At 37.6% G+C, this 18,755-nt stretch overlaps 1 protein-coding gene and 1 long non-coding RNA gene across 30 annotated transcripts in view; one reads left to right on the forward strand and one right to left on the reverse strand.

Annotated features, from left to right (window-relative positions):
- LOC105481485 (mono-ADP ribosylhydrolase 2) overlaps nucleotides 1-18,755 on the forward strand; it is a 2,105,812-nt gene that overhangs the window by 1,993,962 nt on the left and 93,095 nt on the right. For all 29 annotated transcript variants that reach the window (XM_071080856.1, XM_071080850.1, XM_071080851.1 and 26 more), the window contains one exon: nucleotides 3,180-3,248. In XM_071080856.1, the coding sequence (XP_070936957.1) occupies nucleotides 3,180-3,248 (69 nt within the window). The remainder of the gene's footprint in view (nucleotides 1-3,179; nucleotides 3,249-18,755) is intronic.
- Nucleotides 1-18,755, reverse strand: part of LOC139358771 (uncharacterized) — a 54,533-nt gene that overhangs the window by 24,930 nt on the left and 10,848 nt on the right. The gene's annotated exons all lie outside the window — the stretch shown is intronic.

Consider the following 18,755-nt stretch of genomic DNA (forward strand, 5'->3'; position numbering starts at 1 on the left):
TGCAACATAGTCCTTGCAATAAAATGAATTTCTGATGCAGAAAACTGTTGTTATCCAACCCTCCCCCACCCCCAACCCACACATTACGCTCCATAGCAGATGAGTGAAAAGCTGTCACTGTTTTTATTGTTTGGGGCTGACAAGTATTAGTCGACTAACTGCCGACAGCTGAGGCCATTCTGTGACTGTGGAGCTTACACAGGTTTTATTCACTCACTACTCTGTCCCAAACTGTTTTTTTTATTTTTGAGACGGAGTCTCACTCTGTCACCCAGGCTGGAGTGCAGTGGTGCAGTCTCAGCTCACTGCAACCTCCACCTCCTGTGTTCAAGCGATTTTTGTGCCTCAGCCTCCCAAGTAGCTGGGACTACAGGCACCCACCACCATGCCCGGATAGTTTTTTTATTTTTAGTAGAGACAGGGTTTCACCATGTTGGCCAGGCTGGTCTCGAATTCCTGACCTCAAGTGATCTGCCCGCCTAAGCCTCCCAAAGTGCTGGGATTATAGGCGTGAGCCACCACACCCAGCCCCGAACTGTCCTTATTGACAAAGATTGTTTCCCATCCCTGTACATACATGCACACACACACACGCACATGCACACACACATGTATGCATGCACTCGCATTTGCCTGTGTTTGATTTATTCATCCTTTTCCCTTTAACCAGTTGAGAATAAGCAGTTTGTAGATTTGAGATCCTTTTGCCTGTGAGAAGGGAGTGGTAGAATGTCAGCCCTCTTCTCCAGCCCTTGAATCTGATAGCGTTGTCACCGCAATAGGGGCACTTCTCAATGTGAAGAGGAGTCCTAAATGCATCCCCGAGTGACTCACCTTGCTCTTCCAAGTGAGCTTGCCGGCTGGCACAGAGGCCAATGGCAGAGTCCACCTATAATCCTGGCCAGCATCAACATACATTGTTACGTTCACACTGCTCATTTCATATCCTCCCTAATCAGAGCTCCGATAAATCGAAGAGGTGGTTATGGGTTGTTAAAGCTCTTTTGACCTGCTGGTATTTTTCCAAAATAAAAGTATCTTATTTTCATTCAATATAATCTCCAGCTTCAGTTTTGATTATATAGCTCTGCAGGCCTCTTACACATCATGAAAAAACACAATCTTAAAACAGTGCAATCCAGCAGTTTTGACTGTTGTCATGATCAAATCAGATCAAAGTTGTAGATAACATTCTTCCAAAAAATTTAACAAATACATATCAAGGGTTCATTGCATCATAGGCACCGTTCCAGGCACTGAATAAACAAACAATCAGTAAAAACAACATCCCTGTTTCTTTGAAATTTATATTCTGGTGGGGGTTCCAAACAATAAACAAATAAAAATGATAAAAACATCAATAGTGATAAATGCCTTGCTGAGAAATAAGGAAACATAGAAGGAATGCCCAGAAGGCAACTTTCCAGTGCCTGGGTTTGGGATGGACTCTCTGAGGAAGTGATAGTTAAAATGAGATCTAAATGATGAGATAGTGACAGAGAATTATGTTCCAAAGGACACCTCACCTGAAAGTAATAGTCCATGCACCATGAACAAAAGATAGGCTAGAAAATAAGTGATTTGTGATTTGCTTCCAAATGTGTGTTAGTTTTCATGCATATATGAGTTATCTTTAGTTCCCTGACTCTGCTACTACATAAAAAACTGTGAATATGTGTGTGTGCATATGTACTATATATATAGTTTATATGTATAAATATACCATATATGTATAAATATACTATATAAAACTATAGAGTCCATGTAGTATATATACACATATGTAATGTGTGTGTGTGTGTGTGTGTGTGTGTGTGTGTATATATATAGTTTTTCATGTACTATCAGGGAATATATACACATAACTATGTATATAAGTATATATCACTATTATATATAAGTATATAATTATACATATTTTCTGCTACTACATGAAAAACTATATACACACTATATATGTATATGTATACTACATATACTCTATAGTTTATATATAGTATATTTATACATGTAAACTATATATACTATATGTATATAACTATATATAACTATTGTATATAACTGTATAACTATACATATTCCCTGCTACTACATGAAAAACTATATATACACTCTATATGTATATGTATACTACATATACTCTATAGTTTATATATATTTGTACATATAAACTATATATATAGTGTGTGTGTGTATATATATACACATACGCACTCTATAAATACTTTTTTCTATAGTAACAGGGTTATGGAACTAAAGATAACTCATGTATGCATAAAAACTAACACACATTTGGAATCAAATCACAGATCACATCTTTTCTAGCCCATCTTTTGTCCAAAACGTGTGTGTGTGTGTGTGTGTGTGTGTGTGTGTGTGTGTGTGTGTGTATGTATAGTCCTTTTCCAGTTATCAGGTATTAAACATTGCAAATGATTTTAGCAATCCTGCTTGTCTAGATTTACTGTTTGAATGGGAGGGAGTAGACTAGTTAGCTCTTATCCTGGAGGCCAAACATGACTAGAGTCACTAGGGGCTGATGACACTGAGAAGAGAGGTCTACTCTAATGTGGTTAATTGGTGCTGTGAGAGGAACAGAGAGTTCCACGTCCTTAGTCCCCATTTTCCCCTTCTGTTCTCGGGTGACATGAAAGTTCCTGGTGGCTGCTGGTGCCCTGTGCCAAATGCTCCCCTTCTTCCCGGCCTCTGTGCTGACAGCCATCAGAGCTGCTCCCTGCAGTTTGACAGCCTGGCATAACGGAGCAGTAGTGCTGTGCTAAGAAAAAAAAAACTTTACAAACACACACACAAAAGCACTTTGTAAGAACTTGCAAGGATATACTTTCTTTCACAATCTGTTACCAAGAAAAATAATATACCATCCTTTGAGGAATGAGGAAGAAACAAAATGCCAAAGGATACTACTAGCAACAAGTAGCATTTTTCACCAAAAAATAGATTGTAGCCCGTCTCTGACTTAACTGAAAGTTCCTGTTTCACTAACTATAAAAGAGATTCCCAAAGCACTAGCCCCTTCAAAGAGCATTCAGTGTATTCAAGCGTGCTGCAGGCTTATGCTTTCTGTGGTGGAGAGTGGAGGGAGGTGCAGGGCAGGAAAGCCACAGCCTGACTTCTGGAAGGATGAGCTCTGAGGCAGTGTTTCTTTTTCTGCTTTATAGATGGTGTCAACACTGTCACGGTGCCTGGCCCCGCTTCCGAAGAGGCAGTGGAAGACTGTAAAGATGAAGGTATGAGGCCACTAACTGCATCTAATAATTGCAGACTCTTAGACCATTTGGGCTTGTTTATATGGAAAAACGAGGCAGCAAGTCAAATATAACTAGGTTTTCTTAAGTGTCTCTGTTTCCAATACAATCGACTATCCCACCTACTCTCTTTTATTGCATATCTAGCCTTTATAGAAAACACACACACACACACACACACACACACACACGTATAACATTTACATTTGTTCCTTTGGAAAATAACTATTTATGAAATGAGAGAATGACCAGAGAAATTATGTTTAGAGACGTTTATTTAAAACACCAGAATTAGTCAGTTCTGCTCTTTACAGCCACTCATCAGGAAAAGGTTTGAAAGAGTGGCATTTGAGAACCACCAACCAGGGAGCACCATTTATCAAAAAAGAAAGAAATGTTTGAAAGGCATCCTTAGAAACAAATCTTTGGCAAGAGCATCATTCTCCATTCTGTCGACAGTTACTCTGAGAAAATTTTGCTGACCCAAGTATTTCCAGAAAAAGTAAAAAAAAAAAAAAAAAGAAATTACTCTTTAGAAGACAATCTGAGGAAGGAAGAAGTAGTGGAGACATTGATGTGGGGATGCTAGAATTAAAAAATATATATCTAAAGGAAAACAAAATAGTCCTTTTTCTCTCTTTCTCCTGGTTCATTGGCAAGTCCCCAGATGAAAAGGTAATATAGGCATACCTTACTTTCTTGCACTTCATTTTACTGTGCTTTGAAAATACTGCATTTTTTACAAATTGAAGTTTTGTGGGAACCCTGCATCAAGCAAGTCTGTTGGCACCATTTTCCCAACAGCATGTCCTCATTTCATGTCTCTGTGTCACACTTTGATAATTCTCACAATATTTCAAAGCTTTTTACTATTATTCTATTTGTAATGGTGATCTGTGATCAGTGATTACTACTATAATTGTTTTGGGGTGCTATGTACTATGCCCATAAAAGATAGTGGACTGACTTAGTAAATGTGGTTCTGACTCTTCCACTGACCCACTATTACCCTGTCTGTCTGCCTTTTCTCAGGCGTCCTTATCCCCTAAAACACAACAATATTGGAATTAGGCCAATTAATAGACCTACAATAGCCTCTATGTGTTCACGTGATAGGAAGAGTTGCATACTAAATCATACTTTAAATCAAAAGCTAGCTATGTTTAAGTTTAGTGAGGAAGGTATGTTGAAATCTGAGATAGGCTGAAATCTAGGCGTCTTGTGCCTAGTTGTGAATTCAAAGGGAAAGTTCTTGAAGGAAATTAAAATTGCTACTCCAGTGGACACATGAATGATAAGAAACTGAAACAGCCTTATTGCTGATAAGGAGAAAGTTTTAATGGTCTGGATGGAAGATCAAACCAGCCATAACATTCCCTTAAGCCAGAGCCTAGTCCAGAGCAAGGTACTAGATTTCTTCAATTCTACTGATGCTGAGAGAAGTGAGAAAGCTGCAAAAGGAAAGTTGGACCTTAGCAGAGGCTAATTCATGAGGTTTAAGGAAACAAGCTGTTTCCATTACATTAATGTGCAAGGTGAAGCAGCAAGTACTGATGTAAAAGCTGCAGCAAGTTATCCAGAAGATCTAGCTAAGATCACTGATGAAGGTGGCTACACTAAGGAACAGATTTTTGATGTAGACAAAACAGCCTTCTGTTCGAAGATGAGGCCATTTAGCATTTTCATAGCTAGAGGGGAGAAGTCAATGCCTGACTTCAAAGGACAAGCTGGCTCTCTTGTTAGGGGCTAATGCAGCTGGTGACTTTAAGTTGAAGACAATGCTTGTTTACTATTCCAAGAATCGTAGTGCTCTTAAGAATTAGTCGAAGGCTACCCTACCTGTGCTCTGTAAATGGCACAACAAAGCCTGTATTATAGCATGTCTGTTTATAGCATTGTTTACTGAATATTTTAAGCCCACTGTTGAGACCTACTCAGAAAAAAAATGATTCTTTTCAAAATATTACTGCTTATTGACAATGCACCTGGTCTTTCAAGAGTTATGATGGAGATGTACAAGGAATGCAATGTTGTCTTCATGCCTGCTAACACATCTATTCTGCAGACAATGGATCAGGGAGTAATTTTGACTTTCAAGTCTTTCTTTTTAAGAAATATGTTTTCTAACACTGTAACTGCCATAGATAGTGATGTCATCCTCTGATGAATCTGGGCAAAATAAACTGAAAATATAGAAAGGATTGACATTAAGAATATTCATGAAAGAAGGTCAAAATATCAACATTAGCAAGGGTTTGAAATAAGTTAATTCCAACCCTCATGGATGACTTTGCGGGGTTCAAGACTTCAGTGGAGGAAGTAACTAAAGATGTGGTAGAAATGTCAAGAGAACTAGAAGTGGAGACTGAAGATGTGACTTAACTACAATCTCATGAGAAACTTGAACAAATGAGAAGTTGCATCTTATTTATTAAAAAAAGAAAGTGGCTTCTTGAGATGGAAGCAGGTTTGAGAGTATTGAGTTCAATTTTTTGTTTGTTTGTTTTTGAGATGGAGTTTCGCTCTTGTTGCCCAAGCTGGAGTGCAATGGCGCAATTTTGGCTCACTGCAACCTCTTCCTCTCAGGTACAAGCAATTCTCCTGTCTCAGCCTCACAAATAGCTCAGATTACAGGCATGCACCACCACAACCAGCTTTTTTTGTTGTTTTTTTGCTTTTTGTTTTTTTTAAAGTAGAGATGAGCTTTCACCTTGTTATTCAGGCTGGTCACTAACTCCTGACCTCAGGTGATCCACCCGCCTCGGCCTCCCAAAATGCTGGGATTACAGGCAAGCAACACTGTGCCTGGCCTTACTCAGTTCAATTTTAAGATAATTCCTACTGTGCATAAAATGCCATCAAACAGCATTGCATGCCACAGAGAAATCTTTTGTGAAAGGAAGAGACAATCATTGTGGCAAGCTTCATCATTGTCTTATTTTAAGAAATTACCATAGCTAGCCAGGCATGGTGGCTCACACCTGTAATCCCATCACTTTGGGAGGCCGAAGCGGGCGGATCATGAGGTCAGGAGATTGAGATCATCCTGGCTAACATGGTGAAACCCGGTCTCTACTAAAAATACAAAAAATTAGCCAGGCATGGTGGCGGGCACCTGTAGTCCCAGCTACTCGGGAGGCTAAGGCAGGAGAATGGTGTGAACCCAAGAGGCAGGGCTTGCGGTGAGCCAAGATCATGCCACTGCACTTCAGCCTGGGCGACACAGCGAGACTCCGTCTCAAAAAAAAGAAAGAAATTACCATAAGTACCTCAACCTTGAGCAACCAAGTGGTGGCCATCAACATTGAGTGGCCAGTAGTAACCATCAACATTGAGGCAAGACCCTCCACCAGGAAAAAGATTACAAGTTGCTGAAGGCTTAGATGATGATTGGCATGTTTTAGTGATAAAGTATTTTTCAGTTAGAGTACATTAACTGTTTTTTAAGACATAGTGTATCTAAAAATATAACTGATGTCAAATACCCACATAGGCTCTGATGGGAAACTCTAGGTCATCTCAGGGAGATAAATAAATCTGATCAAATGCGATCAGAGTGAAAAGACAGAAAGTGGTGTTCATCTTAAGCAAAAATTTTGGTCATACCAATCATTTAGTTTGTGCTAAAAATTTTAAAGTGTCATGAAGTTGAGTGGCAGAGTTTAAGAAACATGAAAGAGAGATAAATTAATTGGAATGTGACCATGTTTCAGGCTGGGATTTTTCCTGTTGAGTTGTTTAGTTTGGAGATATCACACCTTCACAGAAGCACACTGTTTGTGATGTTTCTTGATGCTTTTAGGAACTCACACCATTAATTGCTTATGCCAGGATTCATTTTTTGGAATACTTTTAGGATTTTTTTAACATAAAACTTTTAATGATGGTAACTCCATGAAGGAGTTCTGTTATGTATCACAAATGCAGTTCCTAAATGTGAAGTTTTATGAGTATTACTGAAATAAGCCATTAATATCCATTAACCTATTTACTTAGGGAAAATAGAAATGTTTTAAAATCCAAACTAGTATGCAGTCTTCTTTCAATTAAAAACAGAATGCCTAGGGTATGATTTTTGCCTTTTTCTTCTGAAATAGCATGTACAGAAAACCACTGTTTTTAGTTGATTATCAGTTCAAAGCTTAGACCAGCTTAGAACAAGTGTCTAATGCTGTTGGAACTATTGTCTTGACTGATAGATACCTAGCTTAGAATAAAAAAAAAATCAATTGAAATCCTTCAAGATTGAGGTCAAGATAAGGTTAAAAGGCAGTCATATGTGTTGAGGATTCATTTCAAACATTCTCCATTATTAGCTTTCATGCAGAAATATCTCTTCTCTGTGACATCTGGGCTATTTTAGAGCTCTGCAGTTATAAGATTGCTTATAGAAATGCTCATTACACTCTCCAGTTTAAGTGGCAGAACATTTTTGCTGATCAAATGTCCTGAAGAAGCCCTTGCTCTCTTGAGTTTGTTTTCAGACTTTGATCCTGACCAAGCATCTTCTTGGGCTTTAGAATCACTGATATTATGGACAGGTCTTTTTTTCTCTTTCTAATAAAACTCCCAAGAATTTTGAGACTCATTTGGTTATTTCCAGCTTTGCTTGTCAGTGGGCTGGCTTTACATTTGTTATAACCTTAGTTTCCACAGGAAATTAGCATCTTCTAGGGTGCGAAGATTGAAAACAAATAAACAAAAAATAAGATGGCTAATGTCACTTTGGAGACCAGATATTTAAAAAATTCGAACAGTCATGTGAAGGTTGAAGAATTTCAAAAGGAAGTATTGTAAACCAGGTATCCTCTATGCCAGCAGTTTTGTTTTAATGTTCTAGACATATTTTCCACTGGGAACCAGGAACCCATGCTTGCTGCCTGCTTACCCCCATGTACTTGCTAACTGTGCCAGCTGCCAACAGAAGGAGATGCAACCGACTGGCTCATGGATCAAGAGCTAGATTGTGAGCTACACACTGATGACACCTGTTCCCAATGAGTCATTACAGCCATAGGGTGGGCAGGAGTTGAGCTGGGAGCATGAGATATTAGCAGGAAGAATGCTGATGAATAATTCATCCGGAATGCATGCCAAGGATTTGGCAACCAGGATTGAATTGAAATTAACTCCAAGGTAAAGCTGGCCTGGGAAAAGATTTGTGGGTCGGTAGGCGTTCTGAGGTTATTTCTGAAATAGGATGTGTACTTATCTATTGAGGACTTCTTTCTCTACTGGTTAAAAATACTCTGTTGATTTAATGGTAGTTTGCACTTTAAATCCTTAAAAACAAATTTAGGAGTACAAGTATTAAGGCTATTTAAGTTAACAAATATACAAGCAATCATATTAAAGGGGCATATAAACACAGAGGTAAAATTCATAGGGATGTCAAGTACTCCAGATGAAACTTTTATGAAGTTATTATTATTACTATTTAAGAGATAGTCAACCTCCTTAAGATAAACAATATGCTCTGTTCTAGTTTTTTCAACACTTCTAATAGCTTATTTTCACCCAGAGCCAAGGTCAAGGCAGCTTTCTGGGGGAAAATAAAGTGCTGTTTAAACTCATCTTAATTCACCTGCCTTATTATTTAATCAGTACCTAATTTAAATTTGAAGGTCAACTAGGCCAAATCATATGCTCATTAATATTAACAACAAAATCAATTAATACTCAGGTGCATACCCGAGCTTGTATTCCTTTGGAACACCATGTAAGTCATACAATTGCTGTTTTTGGTATTTTTGAAATGGGATGTCACCTGGCAAAGGGTTTCTTAACACTTAATCTAGTTTCAAACCTCCTAGAAGTCAAAATTACTGTAGGAAAAGGGGAAAGCTAGCGCCAAGAGTCAGCCTTGCCAAAGTGAACAAAAGAGAAAGATTATGTACTAGGAAGAGGATTCAGGAATGTGCAAGAGATGAGAGCACAAATTATTCCAACCACTGAGCACTGTAGGCCTGGCCAGTGGTGTGGACTCAAAATTGTTCTGAAAAATGGCATTGTTTCTGTTCTTCGCCTGAACTGTTGAGGAGAAACAAAACCAAGGCTGCCAATGAAATTCCTCTCGAGACTCTCCAGGCTAATTTTTCTTTGTCCTATTCCCATTCTTGGTGTTCACCATCCCCCACCAAGCATCCTCACCCTCTCACTCATCAGAGCGAGGACAAAGTTGTGCTCTGCCCTGGATCTGCATTGATAGAGGGTCTGAATACGCTTGAGCATCCCTGAGTTATCCCTCTTGGATAGTAGGAGCCTTAAGTGTAGAATGAAAGTGGCCGTCCTCTGCTGGTATACTGAAGGGGAAAGAAGATGCATTGAGTGTCTCCTGTACACAATGCTTTACATTTATAACAATGTAGTCTTCGTTTCTCAAAAGGGTAACCTGAGACTCAGAGAAGGAGAGAGGAAAAAGGTGTGTGTGTGGGAAGTGAGGATAGGAGAATGATTTTATTACTGTTAACTGCCATAGCTAATACCTACTTAAGCTTATGCAATCTCTTTAAAAGGTAGTATTTATCATATTTTTAATATAAAATTATTTTTACTTATAAGAATAATATATCTTTATTGTAAAATATTTTGTAATGCAAAAAAATAGGAATGAAAGCATAGCCATTTCCCTTTAAGCATTAAATTTTAGGAAAATAAAAGTCTTTATTCTATTTCTTCATTTAACAGTAACACTGTGAATATTTACCCATGTCTTTAAAAGTTCTTCAAAGGCATGAATTTTATTGATGTCGTAATATTTTATCATCTGGTTGTCCCACAATTTACATAGCCAGTGCCCTAATGTTAGATAACTTAGTTATTTACAGTTTTCTTCCTAGTATAAATAATAGAGAAATGCAGTGCCTACATTTTGGATAAATCTTTGTGTGTATCTATGATCAGTTCCTCAGGACAAATTCCTGGATTTTATTGATTTATGAGAGAAAAGATTAAAATATTTTTACTATTTACATATATTTTCTTATTTTAAAAGTAATGTGTGTTTATTACATACAAAAAAATAAGCAAAAGAAGAAAGCAAAAATATCACTCATAACCCCAGTACCCAGAAATAAGCATATGTAATATGCTGATATATAAACTCTCAGTGTTTTTCTAGTTAACCTCATACATATATGGAGGGTTTTTTTTTTTTTAGGGTATTCTGCAATGCATACAAGTCTGAACCTGTCTTTCAAATATAACAGTACATTAAAAATTCTTCCCACATCTTTTGACAGTCTATCATCATTTAATTGTGTATTCCAGTAAATAAATGTTTATAATTCTTATCCAGTCTCAATTTTGAATTGTTTCTGTGGTTTCAGTTTTAAATTCCATACTGACCAGAAACATCCCTTTAACCTTGTAAAATGATCATCATCATTTCGGTAAGAAAATTTTAGTAAATGTGAATGCATGCAAATTTGTGTGTTTTCTACAATGAATAATTTTTTTTATTTTTCTGATTGTTTAATTAATATATTTATTGCACAAAATACAAATAATGGAAGAGAGTAAAAAATATTACATATAATCACAGCACCCAGAGATAACTACCATTCTCATTTTGGAGACTATCATGCATCTCTTTCTGAATATATGAACATACAAAGCTTTATGTAAAATGTATGATTTTAATGCAATTTTTCTCTTTTTGTTGCTTATGTACTCCTTACCATTCAATCACTCAGAGAGTAAAATACACAGACTAAGAGTCTAGTCTCTTCTTCCAACTACTTGGGCCCAGATTCCAATCCTACCCTGACCAAGCTGTGTGACCTTTGGCAAATTATTTAGTCTTCCTACTCCTCAACTTGAGTTTCCTCATACGTAAAATAAGAACAATAATAGCACCTACCTCAAAAATATTAAGCATTAAAGTGATTCAGTCCATTTAAAGATTTTCAAGGTGTTCATGGTTACACAGTAGGAGGCTTAAATTTTTTAGTCATTATTAAATATATATATGTTTATTTTACAAATATTGTGTTATATTCCACATACCTTGCTAAATCTTGCTCTGCTACAGGCAGCCAAACTTGGTGGAAATCTCTGCCAGTCATTGTGCAAAGATCTAATTAATCCATTTTAAAGCTCACATGATATTCCATAGTTTGGCTGTACCATAATCTATTCAACCATTCTCCTATGATAAGCAAGCACTTTCTTTCCACTCTATTGCCACATAGACTATGCTGCAATAGACTTCTTTGCACACATATCCTTATATGCTGATGCTTTTACTTGTATGGAAAGATTCCAGAAATGTGAGTTCTGCTTTAAGGAGTATGTGTTTTTAATAGATGTTGACAAATTGCTTTCCCAACAGGCTATATCAGTTCATATTTCTGTCAGCAACTGTTATTTTTGTTCTTTCTGATTTTCAACAGTTCAATGAGTGTAAAGTAATCTCTCATTATTACTTTTGAAAAGTCGTCAGTGTTATCGTCCCAATTTTGCAGATAACTGAGGCTCAGAAAGTTTGGATAGCTGAATCAGTTTCCCAAAAGCTGGAACCAGAATTTGGAAGCCAAATCTGTCTGAAACCAAAGCCCATGCATTTTCTACCCACCATGCTGCCTCCCATATCATGAATTTGGAGCAGAGGACTTTCTTTGCCTGAGTAGGTAGGATACAGGTGTGTCCAGAGAACACAGAGGGTGTCATGGGAACCCTGGGAACTGTGCAAGGTGAGCAGGGATTGGAACCACGGCAACAGGGAGGGCAGTTTGGAGCTAGCTGCTTGGTCCACATCATGACCTTGACCCTAAGCTAGGGACTACAATGAAATGAGTACACAGAAACCTCCAATCATGCCCCCGGCTACATGTAAAACCCAAACCACTTTGTATGATATTCCTGGTCCTTTTGTGCTTCCTTAGACCCTGCCTGTACCTTACTCTATAGCCCGACTCAGTTATTTGTCCTTTCCCAAGTGCCACTGGTCTAAAGCATTCTGCCCTCACGCTGTCACATCCATTTTGTTCTTTATTCTGTACATGAAAATCCTGACCATTTTTCAAAGTCAATCTCAATATCTTTCTTACCCTAACTAGAACCTTTACTCCATCCTTCCCCCGCTCCCATCCTTCCTTCTTCCATCATAAATTATCTGAGCAAACATTACAATGACAGAAATTATAATAGATAATACAAGTGAGGGGGGTGGTGCATGAGTATTTTCACCTTTCTTGATTTCTCCTGTCTTCATTACAATTCTCCCCGTAGAGTAGTAAACTATCCTGCTTCTCATAAATTTGTTTGTAAACCTTAAATATTATCATGGATCTTGTATCAATATTAGTTACATACATATCTAGCTCACTAGAATGTAGATCTCTTAAGAGCAGATACAAAATCTCATTCATTTTTATGTTCTCCACAAAGCTCAACACAGTGGCTTGCACATAGTAGGTCCTCATATTTGTTTAATCAAAAGGAATAAAATGGTGTGTACATAACAGTTTCTGTGATGCTGCTGTTGATGATTTAACAGTTTCTTGGAGAATTTAATTGAGAGTCATGCATAAAATTAGAGACTTCACACGACTCTAGAAAGTGTGAATGAGAAATTATCTGAAATTTTTTCCACAAGAATTAACTAGAGAATTGGAGATAGAACCTATCATAGAGAATGGGCCACTTTTAATTCTAATATTATAGCCACTTTCCCAAATTTGTTTTTTACTATTATTAAGGCTTCCTAATAAAAGAAATTCCCTTTCAGAATTCTCTTGTTTCAGAAGTAAATTTTCCCAAAAATGTCACACTGCAGAAATATAAAAGGTAAATTCAAGCCCAAGACTTTTCCTATTTGTTCACTTTCAGACTTGGATATTCTTCCCCTCTAAGAGAATATAATAAACTTCTTTTAAAGCAGTACATATTTATCTACTATTTAATACAGTTTAAAATATTCCTAAGTGGCAATTGGAAGGTAAGTGGTAGTTCCCTTCCAAATACACTTTAATGTGCATATATTATTTTTCCTTACTAATTAAGTATGGCTGTAATAATATATTTGTAACAGCCAATTCTGTTATATGATCTCTTGGGACATATTTCTAAAGATCTTGTGGATAAGACTTGAAAACAAAATCTAGACTAGGACATGGAGATTATTTGAATGGGTTTACAATCCCTTTGTCCAACATAGTATTTTGGACCTAAATTTATGTCCAAATAGGTCCAAATTTATATGAGCATCCTTGTGATCATTTTCAAATTTAGTGGCCTTATTTTTGAATTCCTTGGGCCAAGCCATGAAGCCTTTATCAGTCTCAATTTATTTCAAATTCACATCACCACTGCTGTGTGGCCTTAGGTAATGTTTTTAGCTTGTGCCTCAGTTTTCTCATGTGTAAAAAAGGGAACCATAATAGTATTTATATCATGGGATTGCAAAAACTGAAAGAGTTAATATACTTAAAGTGCTTACAGCAGCTTCTCAAGCATAGTAAACTTTCAACAAGAGTTGGCAGCACTATTTTTTTTACAATTATTGTTATTAAATTTATTTGCTGGCTTTAAAATCCTAACTACCCCAGGTGGGACAGTCATATGTCATTGAATCATCACCAAATCAAGAAATCTATTGATATGCTAATGCAGGTTAGAGAGGTTCAATAACAGGTAACATTCAAAATATTTAACAACAGATGTTGCCCAGCCCCTGACCATCAAGATGAGCATTTTCCAGTACACCATAGGGCGTGCACCAGTTGAATATTGAAAAGCAACCGGAGTAAACTATGCCGGCAAGCAGAAACACCTGAGGAATCTCTATCTAGCCCCACTCACCAATGGAGATTTGGTAACTGAGTATCTTTGCTTGAATACCAGACATTCCGTTAGTGCCTTTCATAGATTTTTCTGCCTGCTTTGTGTTTTATTCTCTTATAGATAAGACCTAGAATGGAAGGTCCCTAGTCCATATTTTGGAATGCGTTTGTGGGCATCACCTAATAGAAGTAATCATATATCTTCAAAACCAGCACAATTTTTAGAGTGATTCACAGGGAGCTGTTAATAATTATACCAGAATTGGCCGGGCACGGTGGCTCACGCCTGTAATCCCAGCACTTTGGGAGGCCGAGGCGGGCGGATCACGAGGTCAGGAGATCGAGACCATCCTGGCAAACACGGTGAAACCCCGTCTCTACTAAAAATACAAAAAAAAAAAAAAAATTAGCCAGGTGTGGTGGCGGGCACTTGTAGTCCCAGCTTCTCGGGAGGCTGAGGCAGGAGAATGGCGTAAACTCGGGAGGCTGTGGAGCTTGCAGTGAGTGGAGATCGTGCCACTGCACTCCAGCCTGGGCGACAGGGCGAGACTCCGTCTCAAAAAAAAAAAAAATAAAATAAATAATAATAATAATAATACCAGAATTGACCTGATTCACTAGGACTGGAGAAACCCAAGATGTATACTTACCCAACCAAAAATGCATGAAGTCTTTTCTGTCTACAAATTAAAATCATAATATCTCTGACTCATATTTTTAAGTGTTTAACTTTGACTCCCCAGTGTACTATTTTTAGAGTATGTATTTTTCTGACCCTGTCACTTCTTGTTAATTAGTATAAAAATAATATTTGGAGTAACTCTTTAGATTATTTCCACAAAAGGTGGCATGTCTAACCAATCTGATTAAACACAAAACATTTGCTAGTTAAGTGTAGTCTATTTTTCTATGAAATATCATTTAGACTAACTCAGTAATTCTCAAACTTTAATGTGCATTGGACTCAAATACACATTAATATTTGAACTTAAAAATAAATACTGTACTTTAAGAGTTTTAGAAAGTATTTCCAGAGTTAATTTTGAAGTTATGTGTTTTTGACACTAAATAGATAGGACTGTACTCAGAGCAGGTGGATTCTGACAGCAGCATGACTCTCATAGCAGGATGAGGAAGGGGGGTGTATTAACCTAACAGAAGTGGCCTCTGCCCAGGTGTCTCCACAAGGCCACAGAAAGCTCAAAGATCCATGTGTCACCAACTGATCATTGTAAATAAAGTGGACCTGCTTTTTTAACCCTGTCAGAAAAGACAAAAACAAAAACTAAACAAAGAGGTGGCCACTGAAAAACAGATATCATGACAATAGTTCATGTAGAATGGCACATCATTGTATTTTGACTGGGCAAAAACGCTGGAGAAAGGCACTTCTTTTGAAGTGAATTCAGATCTATACGCAACACGGTGGGGCTCTTGCTCAGATATCCCCATATCGGAGCTTAAAATTTTATAGTATCTTTGATGATGTTAATAAGTGTTCTTTGATAAATGAGCTCAGCAGTCAGTCAAAACGTTTTGGAAACTACAAAATTAGGCAAAGTTAAGTCGATTTTCTATAATGCAGAACTCAGAGCCTTCACCATGCTAACATGAATTGAAACGCTCAGGGGAGATGGAAGTATGGGGCATATCCCACATTAATTGACTAAATGTGATTTTTTTGAAATTTTGTTTGCTCGCTACCCCCTTTTTGTTGGTAGAACTTTTTAAAAATCATACAAAACACTGTTTGAGAAAACATTCCACATCCCATCTGAAAGAACTCAAGAACACAGTTTAAAGTTCTGATTTCAAGTTATAATACAAAACAGGCAACAGTAAAGTACCTTTTAAAAATGGGGTCTGGCCTTCTTGAATTTATAGTTATGGAGTGGTATTGGAAAAACATTCTCTCAAATTTTAGAAAGAGATGTAGCCTATCTTAGTTTTTGACAATAGGTTTTCACAAGCAGGGATGTTTTGCTCTGACTCTTTTCTAATGACGTTTATTGTCAGCTATTCTGCCACTATTCCTAGGAGGATATATTTATCTAGACACATACACACACCCCCCGAGAGAGAGAGAGAGAGAGAGAGAGAGAGAGAGAGAGAGAAGGAGCACGGGGGAAGATGTCTCAACTGCTGCATTCCTTAATAAGAAAAAAGGAATAATTGGCTAGCTAGTGGCAAAGACTGGAACATTTTTTAATCAAGTATGAAGACAAGGTTTAAGCATTGATGGCATTTAATGAGAAGATCGTCTTCCTATTTCATTTTGGAATTAGCCCTGATATTTTGCACCAGATGTGTCAAATTAGAATGGAAAGGCAAAAACAGATTATTTTTCTCAGGCATAAGGGACAGTGACACTCACATAAACATATATGTGTACTCAAAACAACATGCAAGCGCATGCATGCACACACACCCTGTTTTGAGAACCAACACAAATATGTGCAAGGTGACAATACTCCCAGACTGACTCATTAAGGTCTCATAAAGATCTAAGGTTTTCAAAAAGCATGTAAACTCATTACACTGTTTCAAATTACCTACACCACCCAAAAATGTTTTCTATGCCAGCCACATCTATCTTAAACACGGAATGAGGCAGAATCAATTACTAAATATTCACTGAATTCTATCCTAAACGTGTAATGTGATATGGTTTGGCCACACCCCCACCCAAATCTCATCTTAGGTTCCCACATGTTGTGGGAGGGACCCGGTGAGAGGTAATTGAATCATGGGGGCAGGTCTTTCCCATGCTGTCCTGGCGATAGTGAGTAAGTCTCACAAGATCTGATGGTATTACACGGGGGAGTCTCCCTGCATAAGCTCTCTCTTTGCCTGCCACCATCCATGTAAGATGTCACTTGCTCCTCCTTGCCTTCTGCCATGATTGTGAGGCTTCCCCAGTCATGTGGAACTGTAAGTCCATTAAGCCTGTTTTTCTTTCCAGTCTTGGGTATGTCTTTATCAACAGCATGAAAACAGACTAATACATAATGAGACAAATATTTCTTTCAACCTCTTCCTCAGGGTAGATGGTTAAATCCTTGAGACCACTCCAAATACCAGGCACTGGGTTTCCCTGAATCTTCCTTCATGGTTTCAGGAAAATCAGAAACCATTTTTTTTTTAATCAGTCCTGCAGCTTTCTGCATCCTGCTTCTGACTTCCAGCCTCCTGCTTCCTGCAGCTTTCTTCCTAGCAGAATCCTGGTGTAGACTAGTATAGACTTGGATATCCAACTACTTGATTTATCACCTAACACTGATATATACCAGCATCAGGAGGAGGAGAAGCAAGTCAACACCACCAAGCATCCAGCTCAAGCTTACCCTTCCGCACATCCATCTCCCTCTTCTCCACATTATTGTCCCTGGTCAAAGCCCCTCCCAGATTCTTTCCCGGCGTCTTCTCTCAAGATGGAGTCAACAGATTACATCAGACTCTGGGGGAACACGTTGGTTGAACAGCTGCCCAGTATCTTCCAGAGATGGATGATGTTGTTAATATTTCCCTAATTTTCTCTAATTTTATCCAACCAAGACTTAGGTTGGGTAACATGCCTGAAGCCACACAAGTTGAAGGCTAAATAATAGATTTGCGTCTACCACCATGCCACCCTGAATGCGCCCGATCTAGTCTGATCTCAAAAGAATAGATTTGAGAAGAGACTTTTCGAAAACTCTCCCATTTCTGTGAAGGTTTATTTTCCTTATGAGTCTGCTCATGATAAACACACAATGGATTATTATTCAGCCATGAAAAAGAAAGCCTATCATTCGTGGCTTTCATGGATAGAACTGGAGGACATGATGTTAAGGGAAATAAGTCAGGAAAAGAAAATTAAACACCACGTGTTTTCACTCACAGGCAGAAGCTAAAAAGGGTTGATCTTGTAGGAGTAAAAAGTAGAATAGGATACTAGAGGCTGAAAAGGGTAGGGGCAAGTGGCAGGGATAGAAAGAGATTTGTTAAAGGATACGAAATTACAGCTAGATCAGAGAAATAAATTCTAGCATTCTACAGCATCATAGGATGAATGTAGTTAACAACAATATACCTTATAGTTTTCAATAGCCAGAAGGAGTGTATTGAATGTTCCCAACACAAAGAAATGATAAATGTTCCAGATGATGGATATGCTAATTACCCCAATGTGATCAGTCTATATTATATGTATTGAAACATCAATACATATAAATGTATTTCATTTAAACTTATTTCATTTAAAAATTTAGCTGAAAAAGGAAACACGCATACACATAAGTTAAGGCTTTTTTTAATGTCTGCTAATTCAGCAAGGAAAAAAGTGAATGATAAATACTTGGTTTTGTAAAAACATTTCTGTTTTCAAGGAAAATAGTATGTTTCAAGTTGTCTGCTGTTTTTAAAGTCAGTGATGCCTAGAACTAAATGCTAGTATGTTTTGATTTCTGCGTGCTCTGTGTTTTATAGCAGACTCACTCTATAATTTTTATTATGTTTTCGTTATTTACATCCTTTCTTATTCCAAAATCATATTTGGAGTCATTCCCTCAAAACTGACACCTGTTATGAAGCAACAGGGCCTTTACCTAAACTAATAACTGAGAATATGTCACAATGGAGGTCCAGGCAGAACCCTGATTCATGACTTTGCTCACTGTTTTTTCTAGTGGCAGATAACTAATTTTATTTTTGGAGTTCACACACT

The sequence above is a fragment of the Macaca nemestrina genome, chromosome 15 (assembly GCF_043159975.1).
Source record: "Macaca nemestrina isolate mMacNem1 chromosome 15, mMacNem.hap1, whole genome shotgun sequence".
Classification (NCBI taxonomy): Eukaryota; Metazoa; Chordata; class Mammalia; order Primates; family Cercopithecidae; genus Macaca; species Macaca nemestrina.